This window comes from Cydia fagiglandana, chromosome 26, assembly GCF_963556715.1.
Source record: "Cydia fagiglandana chromosome 26, ilCydFagi1.1, whole genome shotgun sequence".
NCBI classification, from domain to species: Eukaryota; Metazoa; Arthropoda; class Insecta; order Lepidoptera; family Tortricidae; genus Cydia; species Cydia fagiglandana.
In genome coordinates this window covers 8,871,644-8,899,386 of record NC_085957.1, presented here as the reverse complement: position 1 = coordinate 8,899,386, position 27,743 = coordinate 8,871,644, and the positions used below count along the sequence as shown (strand labels likewise).

The 27,743-nt window shown below is 42.1% G+C and overlaps 1 protein-coding gene across 2 annotated transcripts; it reads right to left on the bottom strand.

The window, feature by feature from the left end:
• Positions 1–311: 311 nt before the first annotated feature.
• On the bottom strand, positions 312–27,677 carry LOC134677411 (zinc finger protein 34-like). 2 transcript variants are annotated; one of them, XM_063535867.1, is made up of 10 exons: positions 27,422–27,677; positions 25,433–25,537; positions 24,278–24,554; positions 23,262–23,446; positions 22,042–22,130; positions 20,363–20,479; positions 5,107–5,307; positions 1,367–1,478; positions 807–911; positions 312–424 (listed from the first exon to the last, which is right to left on the bottom strand). In XM_063535867.1, exons 1-10 carry the CDS (start codon positions 27,593–27,595, stop codon positions 326–328), a joined length of 1,464 nt encoding a protein of 487 aa, XP_063391937.1. In that variant the 5' UTR covers positions 27,596–27,677; the 3' UTR covers positions 312–325. The 2 variants fall into 2 exon arrangements, with proteins under 2 accessions (XP_063391937.1, XP_063391938.1); XM_063535868.1 differs by lacking the exon at positions 5,107–5,307 and having other exon boundaries at positions 27,422–27,675.
• Positions 27,678–27,743: the final 66 nt, after the last annotated feature.

Sequence of the window (27,743 nt, the reverse complement as noted above, 5' to 3'; positions counted from 1 at the left end):
GGGCGAAGCCCTACATTCAGCGCGCTACGCGCGCTCCTACATGCTGGGCGCCTGCGGTGCCCCTCACACTAGAAAGGTCGGGCGAAGCCCGACATTCATGCGGGCTCTTACATTCTGGGCACCTGCGATGCCCCTTTCACTAAAAGGTCGGGCGACATTCAGCGCTCTACGTGCGCTCTTACTTTATAGGCGCATGTGGCGGCCCTCACACTAGGGCTCGAACTATCGCTATTCGTACTATTGGTACATAGTATTGACAGGTAAAACATATGCTGGTGTCATCTGTACCCATTGGTATAATAAAACAAGTGTTAGTGTATATAGTTTATTTCGCCTTGTGGGGCTTGGTCGACTTGGCTCGCTCTTTGGCCTTCTGCCGCTTCAGCAGGTGCGTCTGGATGTGGCGGATGAGGTGCTCTCGACTCTGCAACAACCATATTTTATATTTAGGTATTTATTTAAATTTATATATTATGTAGGTTAGGACGTGTCATGGAATCTGGCGCGACCACAACACTAAAATGGTTACTAATTTTTTTTTACGTGTTTGGGTGGCTGCTTTCGCCTCAACTCTTAAACCCACAACGGAGCGGCAGCTGACGACCACATCACTTAACGAGCCCAGGATGAGATGACTGACGTAATTTGCGCCCGTCCCGCGGTCTATGTCTATACGCCTTAACTTTCTCAAAGGTATAAGTTCGCATTTGTACTTCTTACTAATTGTATTGTATTTTTAATGTCTTTTTGTACAATAAAGTGTTTACTACTACTACTATATATTTGATAAGGTATCGCGCACTCACAGTGTAGACGCGGCCGCAGTAGTCGCAGATCCTGTCGGTGGAGCGGAGCCGCTGTTTCTTGTGTATGTTGCGGTGCTGTTTCATCTCCGCTTCTACAGCAAACTCCTGTAACAACAGCAACACATACTTACTATTGTATCTTTGAGCAATTACAGAAATATTTACTATTTAATATACTAGATGTATTATTACAGACTTTTGATAACTTCTAATGTATCTAGGTATGTAACTATGTTTGTAAGGGTTAAATCTTGCAAGTTAAATTTGACCCACTTCACTTGGTCATAAGAACTCTGAGAAAAAATAACGCAACCTAATTGTGTTTGGGGGTTGTTAGAATTGTCTCGATGAGTATTAGTCGCCCGTGGAAAGAAAAGCTTGTACAGTCGCTATCAGATATATCGGAGCGGCCAAGGTGCTCACAAATATCTGAACACGCCTCTATTGTCAAGTCGTTAGAGCGCGTGTTCAGATATTGTGAACACCTTGGCCGCTGCGATATATCTGATGGCGACTGTGCCAAAAATGATATGTTGCCCAAAATCTTATGAATGATGAACCTTGGGGCAGTCTGGGCAGCGGAAGGTCTGCTTGGGGTGGTCGCTGAACTGCACGTGCATGCGCAGGTGCGTCGCCGTCGCGAACTTCATGCCGCAGTGGTTGCACGTTATCCTGGAACCATACACGTACAATAATAAATAAATAAATAAATATTATAGGACATTTTTACACAAATTGACTAAGCCCCACGGTAAGCTCAAAAAGGCTTGTGTTGTGGGTACTTAGACAACGATATATGTAATATATAAATACTTAAATACATAGAAAACAACCATGACTCAGGAACAAATATCTGTATCATCATACAAATAAATGCCCTTACCAGGATTCGAACCCGGGACCATAGGCTTCATAGGCAGGGTCACTACCCACTAGGCCAGAACGGTCGTCAATAATAAGAGAGGAAACGGGAGTAGCAGAGAAAGCGATATTATTGCTTGTCCTTGTTACAGTCTCACTTTTTGTTTGTTTCCCACCGTAAATGTAGTATGGTTTATGGTGGGCAACAAATAACCCGACCGAATTACGTAGATTGTTTTTGGTATGTTGTCAGAAATGTTAAAACGTGTTTTTAATATTGTCGCATTGCGTATGTTCTGTTCCTTATAGCTCATCTATGTAATACTAACTAGGTCTATGCCTGGAACATTTGCAATTTTTGTCATTTTTATTTGTATTTTTTTTTGTATTACTGTATACCTTTATCTCACTTAATTGAACCAGATTGAGTGTAAAAGCGAAAAAAAAAATTATCTTTATGATTTTTTATTTGACCGTATTTAAAATAAATTATTTCACGCCATGCATAAAATAAAGCATGGATAATAATATTTAAAATTTGCCGCCTTTTCTTACTGACAAGATCTGCTCGACCACCTATCATGCAATTCAAAGTTAGATCGGTCGGACCCTATTGCGAGTTATATTATAACAGCATTTTTTTGAATTCGAGGGTAATGGAGGCTATTATAGTTCGTTTTTTTAGCATTAGAAATAAGGTAAACAATCTTGATGTGTCTTTTAATTGAAAAACACATTTTAAAAATAAGTTACATAAATATGTAACGATTATGAATCTAATACGATCATTTATATTCTTCCGCTTTCATAAGTAATAGTTACTTACTGATTTTTTTTAAAGCGTTTTTCAATTAAAATACATGTCAAGATCGCTTACCTTCTAACAAGTTCTTTCTAATGCAAAAAGTTATTTCTAATGTTAAAAAAACGAACTAATAGGGTCGGTTGCAACAAACTGTTCGTATCGTTAAAGAGTTCGCTAATTTTTTATGTATGGAAAGTTTCATAGTAAAGTGCCGGGGCGCGCCGGCTGACGTTGATCAGTCTGTCAAATGTGGTTGGTGCAACTGGGCCTTAGTGTAAGGCCTGAGTGGACGCTCGAGTTGGACGTGCAGCGGGGCGGGGCGTGCGGCGTGCATGTTAAACAAATGCAAACGTATAGGAGCGGCCTTAGCGCACGCTGCTCAAATCACTTGTGAGCCCGACGCCACGCTGCACGCCCCGCCGAACCCTCCGCTCCGAGCGTCCACTCAGGCCTTAAGCCGGATTCACATTTCACCAGTGGTTACTTATAGAGTACGTCTGAATGTCTGTCAAGTTAAACCAGTTTGACAGCACTGGCTTCCCTCGAATGCGGATGACCCGGATTCACATTTGTCTGTCGTGTTGTGTTGTGATGCATCAGAACGGCATCGGTTTCATACATTTAATATGGTTGCGTTCACATTTCTCTGATGTCGTGTGTTGTGACGGCTTGTGTTGTGTCGCATCACAAGCGATCCCGGTCCGCGTCAGGACGGGTGAGGTGCGGGGGGCGGTGCAGCGACACGACACAGTGCCTCAGACTAGTGTGCACGCGCCAGTGTTGTGTTGTGACGCGTCAGAGCCGCATCAAGTTCGGACGAGGAGTGTGAACTCTCCGAGAGCCAAGACGGAACTGATAAAAATGCATCATAATGCGTCATACCACGTCATATAGATGTGAACAGTATGCCATCACGACAGAGAGCATCACAACATAACACGACAGACAAATGTGAATCTAGCTTTACACTTAGTACTGTACAAACTTGGTGGCGTTCCGGTGCGCGGTGCTGTAGAGATGGTGCGCGTTGTAGGCGTGCCACGCCTTGAACTGCAGTCCGTGAACGTGAGTATATTACTATACCACGGTACTGACTTGGTGGCGTTCCGGTGCGCGGTGCTGTAGAGATGGTGCGCGTTGTAGGCGTGCCACGCCTTGAACTGCAGTCCGTGAACGTGAGTATATTACTATACCACGGTACTGACTTGGTGGCGTTCCGGTGCGCGGTGCTGTAGAGATGGTGCGCGTTGTAGGCGTGCCACGCCTTGAACTGCAGTCCGTGAACGTGAGTATATTACTATACCACGGTACTGACTTGGTGGCGTTCCGGTGCGCGGTGCTGTAGAGGTGGTGCGCGTTGTAGGCGTGCCACGCCTTGAACTGCAGTCCGTGAACGTGAGTATATTACTATACCACGGTACTGACTTGGTGGCGTTCCGGTGCGCGGTGCTGTAGAGGTGGTGCGCGTTGTAGGCGTGCCACGCCTTGAACTGCAGTCCGTGAACGTGAGTATATTACTATACCACGGTACTGACTTGGTGGCGTTCCGGTGCGCGGTGCTGTAGAGATGGTGCGCGTTGTAGGCGTGCCACGCCTTGAACTGCAGTCCGTGAACGTGAGTATATTACTATACCACGGTACTGACTTGGTGGCGTTCCGGTGCGCGGTGCTGTAGAGGTGGTGCGCGTTGTAGGCGTGCCACGCCTTGAACTGCAGTCCGTGAACGTGAGTATATTACTATACCACGGTACTGACTTGGTGGCGTTCCGGTGCGCGGTGCTGTAGAGGTGGTGCGCGTTGTAGGCGTGCCACGCCTTGACTGCAGTCCGTGAACGTGAGTATATTACTATACCACGGTACTGACTTGGTGGCGTTCCGGTGCGCGGTGCTGTAGAGATGGTGCGCGTTGTAGGCGTGCCACGCCTTGAACTGCAGTCCGTGAACGTGAGTATATTACTATACCACGGTACTGACTTGGTGGCGTTCCGGTGCGCGGTGCTGTAGAGGTGGTGCGCGTTGTAGGCGTGCCACGCCTTGAACTGCAGTCCGTGAACGTGAGTATATTACTATACCACGGTACTGACTTGGTGGCGTTCCGGTGCGCGGTGCTGTAGAGATGGTGCGCGTTGTAGGCGTGCCACGCCTTGAACTGCAGTCCGTGAACGTGAGTATATTACTATACCACGGTACTGACTTGGTGGCGTTCCGGTGCGCGGTGCTGTAGAGGTGGTGCGCGTTGTAGGCGTGCCACGCCTTGAACTGCAGTCCGTGAACGTGAGTATATTACTATACCACGGTACTGACTTGGTGGCGTTCCGGTGCGCGGTGCTGTAGAGATGGTGCGCGTTGTAGGCGTGCCACGCCTTGAACTGCAGTCCGTGAACGTGAGTATATTACTATACCACGGTACTGACTTGGTGGCGTTCCGGTGCGCGGTGCTGTAGAGGTGGTGCGCGTTGTAGGCGTGCCACGCCTTGAACTGCAGTCCGTGAACGTGAGTATATTACTATACCACGGTACTGACTTGGTGGCGTTCCGGTGCGCGGTGCTGTAGAGGTGGTGCGCGTTGTAGGCGTGCCACGCCTTGAACTGCAGTCCGTGAACGTGAGTATATTACTATACCACGGTACTGACTTGGTGGCGTTCCGGTGCGCGGTGCTGTAGAGATGGTGCGCGTTGTAGGCGTGCCACGCCTTGAACTGCAGCCCGCACGCCGCGCACGCCGCGCGCGCCGCCGCCGCGCCGTGCGCGCGCATGTGCGCCGCGAACTTAGTGGCGTCCGTGAACGTCAGCGCGCAGTGCACGCAGCGGTACAGCCGCTTGTTGTGCAGCACGCTGACGGTTCAATATTAATACGATTTTAGTGGTAGAAAATGGCTGTAAACCGCCATTTGTATTTTTATGTATTTGTATTTAAAAAAACAACGGGTTGCACTCCGGGAGTGCCGGCAGAAGTGAAAACTCAATGGCATTGTAACAGTTTTTCGATCAGGTCACGTGTCCGTCTTACGAATTTTCAATCTGTCGAATCTGTCAGTCACGTGACCTGTCGCGAGTTTAACGTTTTTTCCCCATCACAAAAAGTGCACAGCGCTGCTAAAGAAGTTTTCACTTCAAAAAATATGTCTTTATTACGGAATATTAAAAAATTCCATCGTATTTGTTTGCCACCGACATAGTATAAAAAAAAGTCAGATTCCCCGGATGTGTATGGATAGCATGTAAGATTATAAATTGATATATATTTTCGTGATAATTCAATCAGTACGTCAAATCATGGGATTACTTGTCAAGCGGAGCCCCAGGCTTTCATGAGCAGTGGCAAAATAACGCGAGGAAGATGAGATAATTCAATCAGTATGGATTTTTTTTTGTATATCCTATTTTGTGTCCCACTGCTGGACAAAGGCCTCCCCTTTCTTCCGCCACTCATCACGGTTAGGTGCATATTCCCGCCAGTCGCTGCAAAAAGCGTCAAAGTCATCCCGCCATCTCTTTTTTGGTCTACCTCTGCCCCGGCTAGTCTGTGGTGTCCATTCAGTAGCCACTTTGGCCCACCGATCCGTAGTCTGTTTGAGGTACGGAAAACGGTGAAAAATATAGATAATACTCCTTAAAATACGTGTGATGCCTCATTAGATTCGTAATGATGTCTAGAAAAATGTATTCGAACTTCAAAGCGTGTATTAGCACACAAAAAATTACAAAAGTTATTAACAAAAAAAGGGAGAAAAAAGTAGATTTGTCTTATTTCCCAAATATCACAAAAAGTATTAATATTTAAGAAACCAAAATTAATATTATAAAAGAGGAGGATATTTCCAATCAAACATTCCATACTTGCAGAACTGTATCTCCATTATTTATACTTCTTTTTCAGCGCTGAACACAGCCCTCCGCGCCTCATTTTCGGGAAACGCGCGCGGCGTGAAAAAGTGATTACGTAATATTAAATATAATTTTAAAGGTATTAAATATTCATTGTAAAATTTAAAAATAAATATGGTGTATTTTAAATATGTCAAAAAATGTAATACTTGTGGAAATTTATCTTAAAGTTATTTTTTCAACAAGTTAGGCAATTGTTAATGAACAAAATTTTCTCGAAATTCCTTCTTCATTGAAAACGAATAAAAAATGTATAAATAAGTATTGTAAAATTTTGTCGCTTTCTAGAGCCCTTCTCATATACTTGCTTAATAAGATCACATTTTTCTAGACATCATTACGAATCTAATGAGGTATCACACGTATTTTTAGGAGTATTATCTATATTCTTCACCGTTTTCCGTACCTCGAACAGACTACCGGGTGCATACGGCAGACGTGTCCCGCCCAATCCCACTTAAGCTTAGCGGCGTTAACACCCACATCTACTACACCAGTTCTGGAGCGCAGTTCGGTGTTCCTTACCCGATCAGTTCTGCAAACTACTAGTATGCTGCGCTCCATTGCTCGCTGGCAAATCTTGAGTCGGGACTTCTGGGCTTCCGTTAATGACCAAGTTTGGGCGCCGTAAGTTAGGATAGGCTAGTATGGAATTAATAAAGCTTTATTCATTCATTCATTCATTATTCATTCCTGTCCAGCAGTGGGCGACAGGAGGCTGAAATGACGGTGATGTATGTAATATGGTGCCTCCTGAACTAGTGCGGGGAGCTGCGACATTACTATATGTAATATGGTGCACTCACGCCATGTGCCGGGTGAGGCTGGGCCTGGTGGCCAGCACCACGCCGCAGTCCGCGCACGTGAACCGCTTGTGGTGCAGCCGCTGGTGCTTCCTGAACTAGTGCGGGGAGCTGCGACATTACTATATGTAATATGGTGCACTCACGCCATGTGCCGGGTGAGGCTGGGCCTGGTGGCCAGCACCACGCCGCAGTCCGCGCACGTGAACCGCTTGTGGTGCAGCCGCTTGTGCTTCCTGAACTAGTGCGGGGAGCTGCGACATTACTGTATGTAATATGGTGCACTCACGCCATGTGCCGGGTGAGGCTGGGCCTGGTGGCCAGCACCACGCCGCAGTCCGCGCACGTGAACCGCTTGTGGTGCAGCCGCTTGTGCTTCCTGAACTAGTGCGGGGAGCTGCGACATTACTGTATGTAATATGGTGCACTCACTGTGTATCGATCATAGATAATAACTTTATTTTTCATAAACCTGAGTGTTGCCACCCTTACATACTGTGTTCAGTCACACATCTTCCTTTTTCTTTAACAAAAGTAAGTTTTCACATCACTAGTTATCGGTTATTATTGACAACGGTTACATCTCTAGTTGACGTTTGTTATGAGTGACAGTGACATTGACACATTTATAAAATCTAACCTAAAAAAGTAATACGCAACTTCTTGTTTTTGATTAGTTAACAATTATAGTACGTAAATAAAATGAAACATTAAGCTGTTACATAATATTAAAATAACTGATCTACTCAACCATTCAAGTTTGGGAGGACTTAAGCGAAACGAAGATTTATAACAGGCTAATTAACAAAATTGATAATTCTGTGTATTATAACAATAAAGATATTTTCAAATTAATTTCAAATTGTGTAATTTACTTCCACTTATTATTAATTGTCCTTTTCAGAAATACAGTAGGTACATAAATCAGCTGCTATGACTTCAAACGGGTTTTCAGGTATTTCTCCAGGTATGAGTGGTTCAGGCCTTTGTGTGGTCAGTTTAGCGCAGAACTCACATTTTTGTGACCATAGGGTGATGTCATGTTCCCATGTAGGCCACCATACTGCATGTTTGGCTCTCATTTGGCTCTTGACAGCTGTAACATGTCCAGTATGAAGTTTTTCAATTGTGGTTTGTCTCAGTTTTGTAGGTATGAATATTTTCAGTCCACATGTGATCAATTCATTAGTTAGAACGAGGTCTTCTTTATGTCTCCAAAATGGTTTTATTTCTTCTTCAATGCTTTTGAAGTTGGGCCATCCATTCATTATGTAGATGTATAGTTTCTTGCATATCTCATCTTCTTGTTGTGCTTCTTTTATTTTTTGTAGACGTTCATCTGAGAAAGGCATAGCTTTCTGGATGCTCAGAAATGTTGACTGCTCAAGCATGTCGCTCTTCTCGAGAATGTCTTTGTCCTCTTCTGCAGTTGGAAGCGGAGCTCTGGATAGCATATCAGCTGTGTACATAAGCTTTCCGGGGACATGTTCTACTTTGTATTCAAAAGGGGTCATTCGCATTCTAAACCTTTGCAGCCTAGTGGGCAAGTCTGCAATGGGCTTCGACCCTAGTATAGCGAGTAGTGGTTTGTGGTCAGTTCTTAAATGGAACATTGGCAGACCTTGTAGATAGAGTTTGAAGCGTTCACATGCCATGGTCGATGCGCATGCTTCCTTTTCAATCATAGCATATCGCTGTTGTGTGGGTGTGAAAGCTGATGACCAGAAATGTACCGGTTTCCAGATATCTCCGTGTTTCTGTTCTATCACCGCACCCATGCCATACTGTGACGCATCTGCCGAGACCCTAGTTTCCAGGCTTGAGTCATAGTGAGCTAGCTGTGGAGCTGAAGTAAGCAACTTTTTGATCTCTTGAAATGCAGTAGTGTGTTCAGCATTCCATTCCCTTGTAGAGTCTTTTTTTAGTAGATCACCGAGGGGTTTTGTCAGATCTGCTATGTTTGGTAGGAATCTGAGGTGCTGATTCATTGCGCCCATGAAGCTTCTTAGTGCAGTGAGGTCCTTGGGTATTGGTAGGTCAATTATAGCCTTAATTTTATCTTGAAGAGGTTGTACTCCATTGCTTGTTATCTTGTAACCTAAGAATATGCATTCATTTGTTCTGAAGATACATTTCTTCTTATTTAGGGTCACTCCTCCTTTCTGTAAAGCTTTGAGTACTTGTCTGAGGTTCTCATCATGTTCTTGTATGGTTTTTCCGTGAATTAGGGTGTCATCAACATGATTTATGCAACCTTTAATGCCTGCTAGTATTGCGGCCATTTTCCGTTGAAAAATCTCACTTGATGAGTTCATACCCATTGGCATTCTGTTGAATCTATATCTTCCAAAGGGGGTGATGAAAGTAGTTAGATCTTTTGAATTCTCAGTAAGTTCAACTTGGAAATAGCTTTTTACAGCATCAATTTTTGAAAAATATTTGGATCCCGCAAGTTGTGCCAAGCATTCTTCTACAGTTGGTAAAGGATGATATTCTCTCATGACGCTTTTGTTTAGTTCTGTGTAGTCAACTGTGACACGCACACTAGTGGTGTCATTTTTGTCAGGGACAGGTACCATAGGAGCGCACCATTCGGTTGGGTGTGTGACAGGTTCAATTACTTTCATGTCTTGAAGATTTTGCAGTGCTTTTTCTACCTTTGGTCTTATTGGAATGGAAATATGCCTTGGAGTAGTTACTGCATATGGTTTGGCGTTCTGTTTCAATTTTATGTCGTATCTTCCTTCCATGACACCTAATCCTGCAAATAAGTCTGGAAATTCATCTTCCGGCAGTGTCTTGTTGGAGATTTGCATAATTTCAGTCTTTTCATGCCATTTAACAATACTGAAAGTGTCACACTCGGTTAATCCTAGTAGTGGTGTGTGTTGGTCTTGCAGCACATAGACGTCTGTGACTAAGGTTTTGTTTTGCCATGTCAATTTGACATTAGGGCATACACCTCTTGAAGGCAATATCACTCTACATGGTCCTAGTAATTTCTCCTTGACTTCTGTTGGCTTCGGTAGTTTTAGCTTAACTCTCAGTTCGGGGCTTATGACGGTTTCCGATGAACCAGTGTCGACTTTGAACTTGACTTTTTGGCCATCATTTACTAATATTGTAGCATATTTAGTTTTTGAGCGGGCTGATCGTGGTGCTGAGTTTACAGAATCAATAATTTTCTCCGAGCTTTCTATGCTTCCAAAGAGAAATTCATCTTCATCTTCTATCACCTCATTAACAGTCTTTTGTTCCTTTTTGTCTTCTTTCTTTTTCTTACAGACAACTAGCCAGTGCCCTTTGAGTCCGCATCCTTTACAGGTGGAATTGGTTGCTTCACAATCTGCAAACTTGTGTTTGGGTGAACGCCCGCACTTTCTGCAGCAATCTGTAGTTCCGGCTTGCTTTATCGGTTTCTTCACGTTCATTCTTTTATTAACGTAGTGTACTTCGGGGGCTTGGTTGGGATTGATTTTGAGTGTGGCCATGTTGGCCTCCACGACTTCGGCGTGTCGAACTCTGTTTATGACGGTTTCGAGTTTCGGCTCCTCTTCTAGGTTTTGAAGTGCCTTTGAGAGTTCCGTATCTCTCATACCAGCGACAATTCTGTCACGTATAAGTTCGTCTTCGAGAGTTCCAAACTCACATTTTTTTGCAATATTGTGCAAGTCTGTGATGAAATCGTCTATGGACTCGTCTTCCTTTTGCACGCGTTGATTAAACCTGGCTCTGCTATACATCTTGGTTTTGCGCGCTGTGTAATATGATTCGAATTTGCCTTTGACGATGTCATAAGATTTCATGTCACTTTCAGTTAGTTTCATTGATGCGATGACGTTGTTGGCCTGGCCACCCATGATGTACAGCAACGAATTTACTTGAGTTTCGCTCGGTAGCATCTTTAAGCGTGTGGTTTCTCGGTATTGTTCAAATCGAGTTATCCAGTTTTGCCAGTCGACCGCTTTGAAGCTGAATTGTTGTGGCGGCGGCGTGGTCATGCCGGGCAGGAAGTTGATAGCTTGAGCACCTAATGATGTCGCTGCGGCAGGTTGAGACGCAAGTTGTGTCTGCAGCTGCTGTATTAGCAACATTTGGTCATCTATTTGCTTCTTGAGCTCTTCCATGATGGTTTTTTATAATTATTTTTCACTTTGAGAAAATTAACCACCGTGTCACCATGTGTATCGATCATAGATAATAACTTTATTTTTCATAAACCTGAGTGTTGCCACCCTTACATACTAAGTGTTCAGTCACACACTCACGCCATGTGCCGGGTGAGGCTGGGCCTGGTGGCCAGCACCACGCCGCAGTCCGCGCACGTGAACCGCTTGTGGTGCAGCCGCTTGTGCTTCCTGAACTAGTGCGGGGAGCTGCGACATTACTGTATGTAATATGGTGCACTCACGCCATGTGCCGGGTGAGGCTGGGCCTGGTGGCCAGCACCACGCCGCAGTCCGCGCACGTGAACCGCTTGTGGTGCAGCCGCTTGTGCTTCCTGAACTAGTGCGGGGAGCTGCGACATTACTGTATGTAATATGGTGCACTCACGCCATGTGCCGGTTGAGGCTGGGCCTGGTGGCCAGCACCACGCCGCAGTCCGCGCACGTGAACCGCTTGTGGTGCAGCCGCTTGTGCTTCCTGAACTAGTGCGGGGAGCTGCGACATTACTGTATGTAATATGGTGCACTCACGCCATGTGCCGGGTGAGGCTGGGCCTGGTGGCCAGCACCACGCCGCAGTCCGCGCACGTGAACCGCTTGTGGTGCAGCCGCTTGTGCTTCCTGAACTAGTGCGGGGAGCTGCGACATTACTGTATGTAATATGGTGCACTCACGCCATGTGCCGGGTGAGGCTGGGCCTGGTGGCCAGCACCACGCCGCAGTCCGCGCACGTGAACCGCTTGTGGTGCAGCCGCTTGTGCTTCCTGAACTAGTGCGGGGAGCTGCGACATTACTGTATGTAATATGGTGCACTCACGCCATGTGCCGGGTGAGGCTGGGCCTGGTGGCCAGCACCACGCCGCAGTCCGCGCACGTGAACCGCTTGTGGTGCAGCCGCTTGTGCTTCCTGAACTAGTGCGGGGAGCTGCGACATTACTGTATGTAATATGGTGCACTCACGCCATGTGCCGGGTGAGGCTGGGCCTGGTGGCCAGCACCACGCCGCAGTCCGCGCACGTGAACCGCTTGTGGTGCAGCCGCTTGTGCTTCCTGAACTAGTGCGGGGAGCTGCGACATTACTATATGTAATATGGTGCACTCACGCCATGTGCCGGGTGAGGCTGGGCCTGGTGGCCAGCACCACGCCGCAGTCCGCGCACGTGAACCGCTTGTGGTGCAGCCGCTTGTGCTTCCTGAACTAGTGCGGGGAGCTGCGACACTACTGTATGTAATATGGTGCACTCACGCCATGTGCCGGGTGAGGCTGGGCCTGGTGGCCAGCACCACGCCGCAGTCCGCGCACGTGAACCGCTTGTGGTGCAGCCGCTTGTGCTTCCTGAACTAGTGCGGGGAGCTGCGACACTAGTGTATGTAATATGGTGCACTCACGCCATGTGCCGGGTGAGGCTGGGCCTGGTGGCCAGCACCACGCCGCAGTCCGCGCACGTGAACCGCTTGTGGTGCAGCCGCTTGTGCTTCCTGAACTTCTGCGGGGAACTGCAACATAATTACAATAGTTAATATCTACGAGACCGAGCTTTGCTCGGAAAACATATAAAAACTAGTGATGTACCGACTATTGATTTGGCCGACTAGCCGACTAATCGGCGCTCGAATGGCCGATTAGTCGGCCGACTAGTCGGCTAGTCGGCCAGATCATTAGTTTCGTATAAGTTTAGGTGAAAAACAATAGTTTCGCTCCTTTTGTTGCGCTATTCATCATATTAGCTTGGCTAAAAGGTGTTCTCTACAGGTTCAAAGACCTATCACAAGAATCCTCGTTCAATTTCTGTCTTTAGTTCTTTTATTTTACGATCCTGAGTAGACCGTCAGTACAGCTTGTAGGAGGCATTTCCATGGCTCTATTTCCCGTATGAAGTCGACAGTTAAGAACCTATCCCCTGTGGTCAGCGTCTTCATGAGCAACGTCTAGCCCTCACGAGCCCTGTCTAAGTCTCTAAATTTTGCAATAACATTAATAGTTCCTCATGGCCCTACCATAAAAAAACAAAAACAAAAACTGAATAACAATAAAAATAATTAATTGTCGAACTTGCACATGTGCAAACGTGCATTTAGTGGTCATTAACAGGCGTTCCCCTCTGTTGAAAAAAGGCGGCCAGTGGTCAACCACATGTCAAACAAATGTATGGTCTGACGTTTATCTGACATGGCTATGTTGACGTTACGTATACATTTGATGTGCCCCTCTGTAATGTGGAGCGTTCGGGTAGCAAATAATACTATGAAAGTCTGCTGAATACTGAACTCCTTTATTGAGTAAATTGGTGCTTATATACTAGTGGCCTACGTGAGTGGCATTTAGGTGACCTTTATGAAATGTACTTAGAATTATTGTTTATTTTATTAAATATATTTTCTATTTATTAAATGTCACCTAAAGGTCACATGACGTGTTGACCCTAATACCCAACACGTCATGTGCCTACTCACCGTACACCTTCCCCGTTTTTTTTTTGAGACAAAAATAGGTTACAATATATTTTTGTCGTAATTTCAGTGTACATAATAACTTAATCTAAGACATTAATTTCAAAATATTCCAATACATGCCAACCTTACAATCTAAAACAAAACGTATATGCACATACAAATAAAGACACTAAAGCTACCTTTAAAAAAAAGAAACAAGCAAGGTTATTTTAAATATTAATTAGAATATGATTTTAATTAGGTATCTATTGTTAAATAAAATAATTTAACGGATCATTTTAATAAGTTGATTAAAGATAAATTACGGTTTAAACAATTAAAGGTTTACAATGTTGGAAATATTTCACTTAACATATAATAAATAAAAAATAAAAAATTGGTTAACATATGACAGATTAATAGGTTCTTAAAATTATCTACTCTATATTCTAAATGTAATTACAATACTTGCTTTTCACTTCCCGTTACGTATTTCTACTTTGCTATTTAATTACAATAAACACCTTGGTGTCGTTGTTTATTATTTTGCTTATTCTGCTATTAATTATCCTAAAAGGTTACATGACTATATTTATCTTATAGCTAAAAGTGCGGTATTGACATTTAGTATGTGTCTTACAATTATTCCTATGTGACATTAGATATAATACTGTAAACAATGCGTTGCTTGCTTTCTTATGTTCTAATAAGGAAGATGGAGATCCTTTTATGGATTCTGTCGGCTTGGTAAGTTTAAATGTGATCGGTTTTAAATTGCATTTTGTAAAATAAGAAATGTGGATTGTTAGATTATTAGATCAGTTCTGTCGCTTACTTCGCGGATTTGTGTCGATCATGGAACTTGCAATTACGTTTGAATTTGACTTGTGTGTTTGTGTGTGTATGTGTTTCTCGTGTCTGGTGTGCCGAAGAGGTGAGTATTAATGGTAATAGTGCTTTGTTCTGTTTTGGTGTGCAATGTTTTCTTTTCCTGATACTAATAATTTTAATGTTTGACCTTGGTGTTGTGCTACTGTGTAGGGTTCCGTGTATACTGGGTCCATGTTATCTCTATCTTCCTTTTTTTTAATATTAAGTCTCCTACGTTATAGTTACATGAATGTTTTTTTTATATATATTTTTTTTGTTTTTTGTATATTTTTGTTTTTTAACTTGTTTTGTCTTAATTAAATTATGTCTAGCGTCCTCCTGGGACTTTTGCGATCTATACTTAAGTTCTAGGGAATAAGGGTTAAAATTATAAATTGGGTCTTATTTGTTATATAAAATTACGGTTTAGTGTAAATTGATATTTTTAGATGCCGAAAAATATAATAATTTGAGAATTTGATATATAATTTTTATAATATGTCATTGACTATGTAATGGTTGCATTAATATGTGTGTTGTTTTATTTTAGTGCTGTATCCTCGTAAGGCCCAACGTCCTATTTTTAGGACTGAGAAATGTAGTCCTTCCGGCCCAAGCAACTATATTAATTTATCAATTAGCGGCCCAGAGTCCTAAAATTAGGTCATTCACTTCTGACACGTACCGATCCTTATAAGACTTCAGCTAATATAAATATGCCAATTTCAGATTTTATAGCAAGTAGAAGGTCTGGGCCGCTAGTATAAGTACCTAAAATTAGGCCGTTGGGTAGATATGATAAACGTCCTAAAAATAGCTTGGGCCTTACGAGGTTATGACTGGGGGGGTTTTTTTTTTACAATCTGTTCTTACTTAATGCTAATATTTGTTCACTGATTTTAAATAATAGTATATGGCTCTTTTATACATTGGGTAATAATAACATTAATGACTATGTGGTTAAAAATGATTTTTCTACATTGATGACGAAAAACTCGTATTGTAGTATAATATAATACTTTATTATTTTATTATTTGTATTATTTTATTTATTTTATGTTTGTTTGTTTTTTTTTTTATACATTGACCTATTGTAGGTATGGCAAATAGGTTGTTAGGTATCTTTGAGAATTCTCTTTGACAAGTAAACTGGTCATTAACTTATTATTATACATATTATGGACACAATACAAAGTGTATTTGTATTGTATTTATATTTTACACGTATGATTTTTTTTGCATTAATTTAACTTATTTTAATTAAGTTCGTTTTTTTTTAAATTGATTTGTTTATTATTATCACTGTATTATCAATTGTAGGTATTTATTTAATGTTGGTATTACGTTTTTTTTATAATTAATGTTATTTGTCTTAATTTAGTTTTATTCATAAATATATTTAGTATATCATCTATTGTATTAATTAATTATTTTCTTTTCTATTTTGATTTATAGTTGATTTTATTTATTTATTGAGTATAATGCTATATTTGATATTTGTATGTATATAGGTATATATATATTTTTTACAGGCTGTTTTTAACACATGTTTATATTAATAAACATACTATGTGTCCAAGGATCTTCATGCTAGGTAACTCGACCGTATCATGATGTCTCAAGGATTCAGTGCTTGTAAAAAAAAATGTTTTTCTGTGTTATAGTGTCTATTATTTTCCCTGGGGTTTTCATTTATTATTATTTTTATTTTTTTTAGAATTTAGTTTGCTCGTGATTTGTGGAAAATTTGTTTATTATTGTAGGAATTGATCGCCAATGAGCCATTTTGTAATGTCTGCATTGTGACCTAATAATGTAAGCTGACTTTGTGATACCTGTCACCTGTCTTTTAAAAAGTACACAGCGCCTTTCAATAGCGCTCTCGGTCGGCCGACCTTTTTTACATACAACATATTTATTAAGGATACAAAAATTTATTATTTATTATAGCGCGCTGATACATATTACGCGTAATATGCATTGCCAGACAGTTGTTTTCACACATCGGAACAACAAAAAACCTTTCCGTGTGCCCAAGGACCGCTGCAATTGAGAGCTCGCTCGAATTGTTTAGGTTTCAAGGGTTATTGCCTGGTTGTATCCTGGTGTACCTTGCTTACATTATTTATTTCCACGAGCTACCCCGTTTTGAAAGGAAATCATCACTTTGAAAACTTAAAGCATATAAGAGTCACAATAACTTTTAGTTGATCAGGCTAATTGTTGGTTGCAACACTTATCTGATTTAGCTCTTTCAATGTGATGTTTAGATTTTTCCTTCCCTTTTATTTTGTTTATTTGTCTTTCATTATATTTATTTTATACCTACTCGTATTACCTAATTGATGCCTTAATTTTTATATCATATGTTGTGAATAATTTTTTAGTTTAAAACTCTAATAATGCGTCAAATGTATGAACTGTTTATTGCTTTCTTTTTTTCCTTAATTTATGTACTCGAAATTTAAGATGACATAGCATGTGTTGCATCCGTATTGGGTGACGTATGACGAGTACGCGTGACGCGGCCTTCACAAGGCTGGTGCATTCCATTAATCGTATTTTTAAATAGATTAGTATTTAGTGTTGTTATGTGTTACTTTGTATGTTTTGTTGTTATTGGCAATTATTTAGATGTGAATATTAATGATCTAATTTAATTTTTGTATTATTCTTTATATTTGAATATTATAAGGATATGAGAGTGGTGAGTGGCCGATGGTATTTTCTTATTTTTATGCAATAATTAATTAGTTAAGTAGTAGATTCGTGGCTTGAATAATATTGATATATAAATGTAAGTTAATGTAAGAATGTTATTTATTTACTTTAGGAAAAAAAAATTACTCAGATTGGCTATACATTTTGATTGACGATAACCATGACATGTCATAGTAATAAGCTATACTGTTAATTTAAAAAAAAAATGATGACAAATTTTTAAATTGAGTGGATAGTAATAATAATTTAAAAAGAAATAGATTATAAATCGCATTAAAGGTATTAAAATATATAAAATAAAATTATTTAAATATATGAATTTTTTATAATATATTGAAATTATTATAAGTTGAAATTATTAGTCCTAATATAATAATGATATTCTGTGTAAGCAATGTTTTCATGTATAAAATATTAACGTGTTTTGTATTTAGGAATAAATTGTTGACATGTAAAATACTTCTATTTTACCAATAAAAGTTTGTTTGGTTAATAAAATTGCAATAGTGAAATGATTTGATTAGGTTTTTTTTTTTAATTTTTTAAGAGGGCATTTGCAAAAATGTATTAAATATGTTACCTACTGAAAACCAATTGGTGTGAAAGCTAAATTTTTGAACGTTAAATTGGATAATAATTTGAATAGACCATAAGTGATGTTGTTTAATGTGTGGAATAGTAGATTCTAGTGTTTGTCAGTTAGTCAAAGTTACTGTTAGGTTTGTTTGTTAGTGGTTTTGTATTTATGTTGGGAAATAGGTTTTGTTTTGAGATGTTAGGTTAGTTTGTTAGTGTTAGTGTTGGCTATTAGTGGGTTAGTGGGGTTTTGAAATGTTAGGTTAGTTTGTTAGGGTAAGTGGTGGGTAGTAGTGGGTTAGTAGGTTTTTGAAATGTTAGGTTAGTTTGTTAGTGTTAGTGGTGGGAGGTGGTTGGTTAGTGGGGTTAGTGGGTTGTTTTGTTTTTAACGATGCTAAATAATGATATTATGATGTTAATGTTAGTGTTATTGTTAGTAACGGGTGTTTTTTTTTTATATTTCTTTTATAGTCTTTAAAATATATAATATACGTTAATTGCAAAGATGGGAATAATGGAATGCACCCCCGTGTTTGATATTTAATGTTGCTGATTGTGTAAAGTTTTTTGAGTTAACCATGCGACGCGTTATATGTGTATTGTTTGTTTAAATTTTTGTTTATTTGTTTTAATTAACGAATGATGCACTGGTTGAAATTATTGATGGATATCAGAAAATGTTTTTGCGTTATTAATTGTTTTAGTTTAACAAGTTTTTGATATTTAATGTTATCTATACGTACATAATTATATATATATTTTTTTTTTACTGGGGTTTTTTTTTATGTTAAATATTAAGTAGGTATTATTTAAATTTATTATATTTCGGCAATTACTTGGACTCGTTCGGATGTACTTTAAAATTAATTACTTGTGGTCAACTGGTGAATATATATTTTTTTTAACATATATTCAAGTTTTGCTTTTCGTCATCAAGTAGTAATCGTAAATTAATTATAATTAATAAATTAATAGATAGTAGAATTTGAAATATCGCTCATAGACGTATCTGCAATATCTGCATGTTTAAAGAATAGTTTATACATTATTAAGATTATAGATTTGATGCATAGATTATATTTAATGATAATTTTCGAGGGAAAGAGAAAAAAAAAATGTTTAAAGAAGATTATTTAGTTTGATGTGGGTACCTTTGTCCAGTCTTCATCCTGATCTTCTATTGAAGTATTATTGGTGGTTATGGTCGCTTGGATGTGGCGTGTGGCTCGCCCTTTATTCTTCTTCCTTGACGTGTTGGCTTGGTGGTATTGCTGAGTACGCTGTACTGGCGGGGTTGGCGGTTGGGGTCGATGGCGGGTATGTGGCTGCTTCCTTGTCCATTGTGCTGTTCTTGTAGGCTGTCCATCAGTGTTTACCGTTATTGTTACTGTGATCTTATTGCCGCACTGGGCTGAAGCTGTGCTCGGTTCCATAGTTGTTCAGGGTCGTAGCTGCGTGACGCGGTCTAGTGCTGTGCTTAGTGGTGCTGGCTAGCTGGCTTGCTGGTTGACTGGGTGGCTGGCTGGCTGGCTGAATGGCTGGGCGGCGCAACTTAGACGATTCCGAAGGTGGTGATACCAGAACTGCTGAGCAGTTCCACTGGCAGGGTCGCCATGTAATGTGGAGCGTTCGGGTAGCAAATAATACTATGAAAGTCTGCTGAATACTGAACTCCTTTATTGAGTAAATTGGTGCTTATATACTAGTGGCCTACGTGAGTGGCATTTAGGTGACCTTTATGAAATGTACTTAGAATTATTGTTTATTTTATTAAATATATTTTCTATTTATTAAATGTCACCTAAATGTCACATGACGTGTTGACCCTAATACCCAACACGTCATGTGCCTACTCACCGTACACCTCCCCCGCAAAAAACGGCAGACTATTTTGTATCGAAAATTATAGACATGGCGTCTCCGTTGGTTATATTCTCTAAGCAGAGATAAGACTGCTATTCGCACGTATATCTTACATATGGCTCTTTATATTCTCGATGCAGTGACGTAATGTACCAATAATAGCACAGGGTGTCGTAATGGAGTACCAGATTGTACTGTAATAGTTACATTACGATACAAGTCGAAAAGTAGGAAATATAAGTGGCGATAAATTGAAACACGACCGAAGCGAGTGTTTTAAATCGACACGAGTTGCGAAGTACCTGTTCGCACTTCTATTGTACAATATTTTACAGTACATATGGCCCTTTACATTTTTGACATAGGCACGTATTGTCCTTAATTCCGCCCTAGGGCGGTAAAGACCATATGTCCTGTAAAACAAGTATACAGGCTCGCATATCTTCGACGTCGACTGTACATGTGGCCCTTTAAATTTTCGACAGTGACGTAATGTTCTCATTATAGCACAGGGTGTCGTAATGGAGCATCAGATGTACTAACTATAAAACAAGTATAGGGGAGACTCACTCGGTGGTGTAGTGGCACTCGGAGCAGCGGAGACAGCGGTCGCCATGTTGTTTCTTGTAATGGTGCAGCGTGTCGTCGTAGGTCGGGTAGCGCGCGTCGCACTTCACGCACGCGTACCTGCGACACAGCACAGGCAGTGTCAAAAGTAACAGTGGACCGACGCCTTTCATGTTGCCGACACCGCACATGAACATGTAGGGCTTTCACAGACTTTTACACAACTACCCAAACTCAAATAAGACACGCTAGCCATGTAAGTTGTACCGAGCTACTGACAATGGCGACGTATGCAGCTCGGGTGCGTGCGATAAGCCGCGTTTCAGGCGACCGTAACCATGGCGACGGGTAACAAGAGAGTGTTGTTGTCACCTGGTGAGGTGTCGGAACATGTGTGCCGCGAGGCTGCCGGGCGGGTGCAGCACGGCCAGGCACACGTCGCACGTCAGTGTCCCGGGCGGCCGTCACCATGGCGACGGGTAACAAGAGAGTGTTGTTGTCACCTGGTGAGGTGTCGCAACATGTGTGCCGCGAGGCTGCCGGGCGGGTGCAGCACGGCCAGGCACACGTCGCACGTCAGTGTCCCGGGCGGCCGTCACCATGGCGACGGGTAACAAGAGAGTGTTGTTGTCACCTGGTGAGGTGTCGGAACATGTGTGCCGCGAGGCTGCCGGGCGGGTGCAGCACGGCCAGGCACACGTCGCACGTCAGTGTCCCGGGCGGCCGTCACCATGGCGACGGGTAACAAGAGAGTGTTGTTGTCACCTGGTGAGGTGTCGGAACATGTGTGCCGCGAGGCTGCCGGGCGGGTGCAGCACGGCCAGGCACACGTCGCACGTCAGTGTCCCGGGCGGCCGTCACCATGGCGACGGGTAACAAGAGAGTGTTGTTGTCACCTGGTGAGGTGTCGGAACATGTGTGCCGCGAGGCTGCCGGGCGGGTGCAGCACGGCCAGGCACACGTCGCACGTCAGTGTCCCGGGCGGCCGTCACCATGGCGACGGGTAACAAGAGAGTGTTGTTGTCACCTGGTGAGGTGTCGGAACATGTGTGCCGCGAGGCTGCCGGGCGGGTGCAGCACGGCCAGGCACACGTCGCACGTCAGTGTCCCGGGCGGCCGTCACCATGGCGACAGGTAACAAGAGAGTGTTGTTGTCACCTGGTGAGGTGTCGGAACATGTGTGCCGCGAGGCTGCCGGGCGGGTGCAGCACGGCCAGGCACACGTCGCACGTCAGTGTCCCGGGCGGCCGTCACCATGGCGACGGGTAACAAGAGAGTGTTGTTGTCACCTGGTGAGGTGTCGCAACATGTGTGCCGCGAGGCTGCCGGGCGGGTGCAGCACGGCCAGGCACACGTCGCACGTCAGTGTCCCGGGCGGCCGTCACCATGGCGACGGGTAACAAGAGAGTGTTGTTGTCACCTGGTGAGGTGTCGGAACATGTGTGCCGCGAGGCTGCCGGGCGGGTGCAGCACGGCCAGGCACACGTCGCACGTCAGTGTCCCGGGCGGCCGTCACCATGGCGACGGGTAACAAGAGAGTGTTGTTGTCACCTGGTGAGGTGTCGGAACATGTGTGCCGCGAGGCTGCCGGGCGGGTGCAGCACGGCCAGGCACACGTCGCACGTCAGTGTCCCGGGCGGCCGTCACCATGGCGACGGGTAACAAGAGAGTGTTGTTGTCACCTGGTGAGGTGTCGGAACATGTGTGCCGCGAGGCTGCCGGGCGGGTGCAGCACGGCCAGGCACACGTCGCACGTCACGCTGCCCGCCTTCTGTAAACACACAACGGTTCACTCCCATACATGTATTATGGCCAGAGTTCGGACAGTTCATTGCACAATAAATAAGGCAATTCGCCAGTAACTGGCCACTTTTAGTAACCGGCCAACCCAAACCAAAAAAGTTACTGGCGAATTGCCCTATAACCCGGAAATATATGGATATCCGATGCTGACAAACTATGAAAATTGGCGCAGGCACTTTCCTCCTTATTCATAAGCCCCCATTCGCACGAGAGCTTTTTCAACGCGCGTTAAAAAAGCGATTGAATCTGTCCGCACTCTAATTTCGATTTAACGACCAAGGCTTAAAGTCGAAAATCCAACAACGCTTGATAAAAAGCGCCACCGCTGTCGTGTGAATACACACATGGTTATCCATTTATCTTTTTTAACGCGCGTTGAAAAAGCTGTCATGCGAATGGGGGTTAAAACTTAACGGGCCTGATTTAGTTAAATTATGTTTTATCCCTTTCTTACAAATCATCATCATCATCATCATCTCAGCCATAAAACGTCCACTGCTGAACATAGACCTCCCCCTTTTTTCTTACAAATACATAAGTCAAAATGACAGATAAACAAACGATTCATATATATTTTACGCCAGTATAATTATAACGCGTTTATGAATAAAATTAGTTTTTACGAAAGCGACTGCCATCACAAGCCAGAGGTAAACGATGTTTTCCTTCACCGAAAAGAGTTTGGTAAATATGAAATATTTTGTAAATAAGTTCCGAAAAACTCGTAGCTACGAGCCGGGGTTTGAACCCGCGAACTCTGGAAAATCGCACGTCCTTACCGCTAGGCCACCAGCGCTTTTCTAGCGGGAACTACTATTATCATCACGGGGTCTGGTTACCATTGACATAATATATCTAGGACGGGCCTGAAGAATCTTGTTCAGCATTCGGCCCTATTCTTATTGCCTTATAGGCCTGTCTTTAGATATAATATTGTCGGGTGACAAGCAAAAGTCACTAAGCACTATCAAAAAATTAAAGTAACAATGCACTTTATTACACTTGTAACACGGTTTATTGTCCATTAATTTAATTAAAAAAAAAAGAAAGAATTTCAATGGTGTTAACAGTTAGTGATGAAGATATGATGGTTACTCACGGGGCCATGTTTCCTCTTCATATGGTCCTGTATATTCTCCTCGTAGTTGAAGCCGACCACGCAGCTTTCGCAGCGGTACGGGAGCTTCAGGTAGGCGGGGGACTGCGCCAGTTTCAAGCGCTCCAGCACCAGCTCCTCCTTGGTCAGGGTCACGGTTCGGACCGCTGGGTTCTTGTCTGGTGATGCTGAAATTAATTAATACTGTGGGACTTTCTTTCACAAATCAACTTAGTAGCACAACTAAATAAAATAATAACTAAATATATTTTACAGTACATATGTTGCTAGTTGTCACCCTAGGGCGGGATTAAGGACAATATATTATGTGCCTATATCAAAAAATTTAAGGGTCATCTTCTTCTTTGTTGTCACACTCTTGTCGGAGTGGTCGTGGTCGTCATATCAGCCGGCCTAGCCAAGGTTACAATCGCTATCGCTTCGACAACGAAAAGCATTATCTCTCTCTATCACTCTTCCATATTCGTGCGACAGTGACAGTTGCGTTTCGATCGCTACGGAGCGTAAGCGATCGGCATCTTGGCTACGCGGTCAGGTCCGCTAGCGTCACAATCCGTCGCCAATCCTCCCGTACTGTAGCCCTTCTTGTACATTCATGGAGTGGTTCATTGAATGAACTTTTGTCTAGGTCTGACCAACGTTCGGGTGACCCACCAGCCAGCAGATTAAGGGCTATATGTACTGTAAAACGTTGTACAATACACGTGCGAAAAGGTAATTTGCAACTCCTGTCGATTTAAAACACTCCCTTCGGTCGTGTTTCAATTTATCGCCATTCGCCACTCGTTGCGAACTTCCTACGTTTCGCACTTGTATCGTAATGTACACCCACACATCCACGTAAGGCCCACTGTACATAATTTTCCTATTTTTAATTTAAACCTATGGTAAACTGAGCTGAATTATTATGAAAAATTAGATTGAAACGGAGTGTACAGCGTAATGGTCATTGGGCCTTACAAGGTAAAGAAAACTAGCCTCCTCCAGTAACTTTGTACCTTTAGTTCCCTCTTGCTTTTCCACAGGAAGTATCTCTATCTCAACCTTCTCTCTCTCACTCTCAACCGGCTCAGCCTTAATTTTCACCACTGGCAACGCAGGCTCCACAGACTCGACCTCTTTCTTCACAATTTTGTTTATCTGTGGTTGGGGTTGCCATTTCTCTGCCGTGTACTTTGCTGGCGGCAGGTAAATGTTCACCGTTTTCTTTTCTGTTAAATTGTACTTGTTTTTATTAAGTTTTTTATAGTTTTGAGGTGCTGTTGAAGTTACTTCCTACAACAGAAAGAAAAAGAAAACATCATTATCATCACCATTATAAATGTACCATTGAAGGGCATCGCCTGTCGATGGAAGGGGGGGAAGGGACACGTTGAGAGGGGGAAAAGGGCCTGAGAGGCACACATTGTATGTAAAATTGGAAAAATGGAAAATTGAAAAAATTGTAGGGTTAAACAATTCAATGAATCTGAGTCCTTTTTTATGGGGAATTTTACACAAATTGACAAGCTATGTTTAGATAGAAGTATCTCTTGTTTAAGCTCATGACACCTACAACACCAAAGGGGTCGCACGCGCATTGCCAACCTTAAGGATAGGAGTAGAAACAGCAACACTCCTAACTGTAAATTCCAGGTCCTGTAGGTGCCAGGGTTCCTTAAGGAAGGCAATGAATCGGCCAGGATGGAGAGCACTACAGCACAGAGCGACTTATGGTGGTCACGACCCTCAGACACGAGGATTCGACTAGGAAGAAGAACTGTACATTGGTGGACCTTATTACAAAAGGCAATAAGATCCAAAGTTAACAGACAGTACAGTTAACAGTGTGGGTGACGGTACACTCTTTCCTTGTATATCATTTCATAAAAAAAAAAAACCTATGTTGGTGGTTTTCATGACATTTATAAAAACTATCCGCCACTATCAGACGAGGCCAGGTTGATGTGCAAACTATGTTTAAGTGTGATGTAGTGGTGTGGGTAATACTTCACTACTACATCATTATTATTAGATCTCATTACGGGGGTGACATTGTCTCTGCGTGACAAAACCCCTTTAAAAAAAAAAGATAAAAAAAATAAAAAAAATCATTTCATTTTGGTAGCGCAAGGCAAGATGTCTGCATCTGATGGTTCATACGGGTTGCTCACCTCGGTCAATCTCTGGAAGCTGTTCACGACCTGCTGCCGGAAAGTTTCTATCATCTTCAGGACATTGTGGCACTCCAAACACACTACTTTCTTACTAGGTTCAGCCTAAAATCAGGTATACAATAAGTAAGTGTTAACTCTGCGTGCAATATATTGAGAAAAACAGTAATATTGGAGCCAATACTTAACCCATTCAGGGCCAGCGACTCAGCGTATGGGTCATGCTCAAACAGTTCCGCAGTTTTTTCAAACATCGTGGTTTCTACGGCAGATTAGAAAGTAAGTACTATAATACATTTTAAGTTCTCTATTGTTACTAATATAATGGCGTTTACCAAAACAAAGACAATGACCGACCAGGTGTAAGCTTATCGGACACACTTGGACAATAAACAAGGAATGCATCCGAGCGGCGGCGGCGGAATTATCTTTCATGTGGTATTTGTCACAAGAGTTCAAGATGTGATTCATCCCATCCCCCCTATTAGAGATGTATTTTTGAGTAACATGGAAAATATTATTTAGTCACGATTTATTCGTTGGCGACTTTATACTCCTCCTGTGCTGTTTAGTGATTTCGTATTTTGTGACCATGGCTATGGATTACCGGAATTTGAACCCGCCTAACCTGACCGACTGCGCTATGAACTGGACCCCGAACCTGCTTCATCCGAATGACCTTGCTACGAATTCTGGAACCCTGAACTCACCTTTGTTGAATGACACGGCTATGCACCCTGATTTGACAGCAATGATGGAAGATATAAACAACAACGATTTCGGTGTGGATGCAATTTTACCGACCGGTAAGAAACATTTGTTTTCCTTTAATCATTTGTTATCTCACTTGCTCACTTAGATAAAAGAATTTTGTTATTTTTTATAAGTGCGATTATAATGTGAGTAAAATGTATTTAATCGTAGTACTTATGTAGAATTGATATAAAAAATTGGCGAGTCGAACTCGCACATGAAGGGTTCCGTACCATTATCTATAAAAACGGTCACCCATCCAAGTACTGACCCCGCCCGACGTTGCTTAACTTCGGTTAAAAATCACGTTTGTTGTATGGGAGCCCCACTTAAATATTTATTTTATTCCGATTTTAGTATTTGTTGTTATAGCGGCAACAGAAATACATCATCTGTGAAAATTTAAACAGGCTGGGCTATAAAATTTGCTACCAACTTAGCTTGGTCGGACATTAAACGCTTGTAGAAAGTAAAAATATTCACTCCTACAAACTGCAATAATTAGTTTCTTTTTTGATAGGCACAGAAAATCGGTGGTTAGTAAAAATGTTGCATAATGCTGTCCAACTGGCCGCCTTCATAAGCGGCGATTTATTTACCGTTCGCGCCAGGCTCGAGACCCATAAGCTGAGTCATGCGTTTTAGCTAAAAACGATTTGTATGGTGGCCTGGCGTATTGTGTACGCTCGGCGGTTCGTGGCCATGAATGGGTTAACAGTGCTCTCACATGAGCTGTTATAAAATGCTATACTTAAAATATTGTGTGACAGGGACAGGGACAGGGCATGATAGTCTTTTATTATAAAGCAATAGTGTTGTATTATATTATCCCTGTCAAACAATGATATATAAATTATCATGATAACCAGTAAATTCTAATCAATGTACATTCCTAAACATAAACAAAATTAATGTTATATTACTGTTTTTTTTGGAATATTTTTAATAGGTTGCTTAATTTTGTTTGGTCATCCGTCCAAAGTATTGTTAGAATCTTATTGGATTACTATATGACTAATATGTTATAATACTACAAAGTGATATATTATATTATATACATGAATAAGAAATGGCAATCCTGTGAGCACAAACATTACCAAGTAAAATGTCTTCATCGTCTGTAAATAGAATACCGTTTTTCAGACATAACCTGATCTTTTATCACTCAAGTATATTGTCAATATAATCCTGTTTGTATTGCTACAGGTCCTTAGAAAATAGTCAGGCAATACTTACCACAGTTTTGTAGAAATTTTGCAAATATATTTCATGTTTACAAGTCGACAAATTGATAAGAGGTACATTCGAATCCAAACAACATATACAGGCAAGCGTTTCTGACTGAATCGTCTGTGTTATATCTTGGTTGAGACCAAAATCTTTAAAATTTAATAGTAAAAAACGCGACATTGTGTTTATTTACGAAGAAATCACTAATTATACACATACATTTTCGTTCGCCAATGCATACAGCACAGCAAACGTATTAATAAACAAACGTCAAATCAAATGCGTCAAAAATTTATACTTTTTTTTCGGATTATTTAAGGCTAGTCCA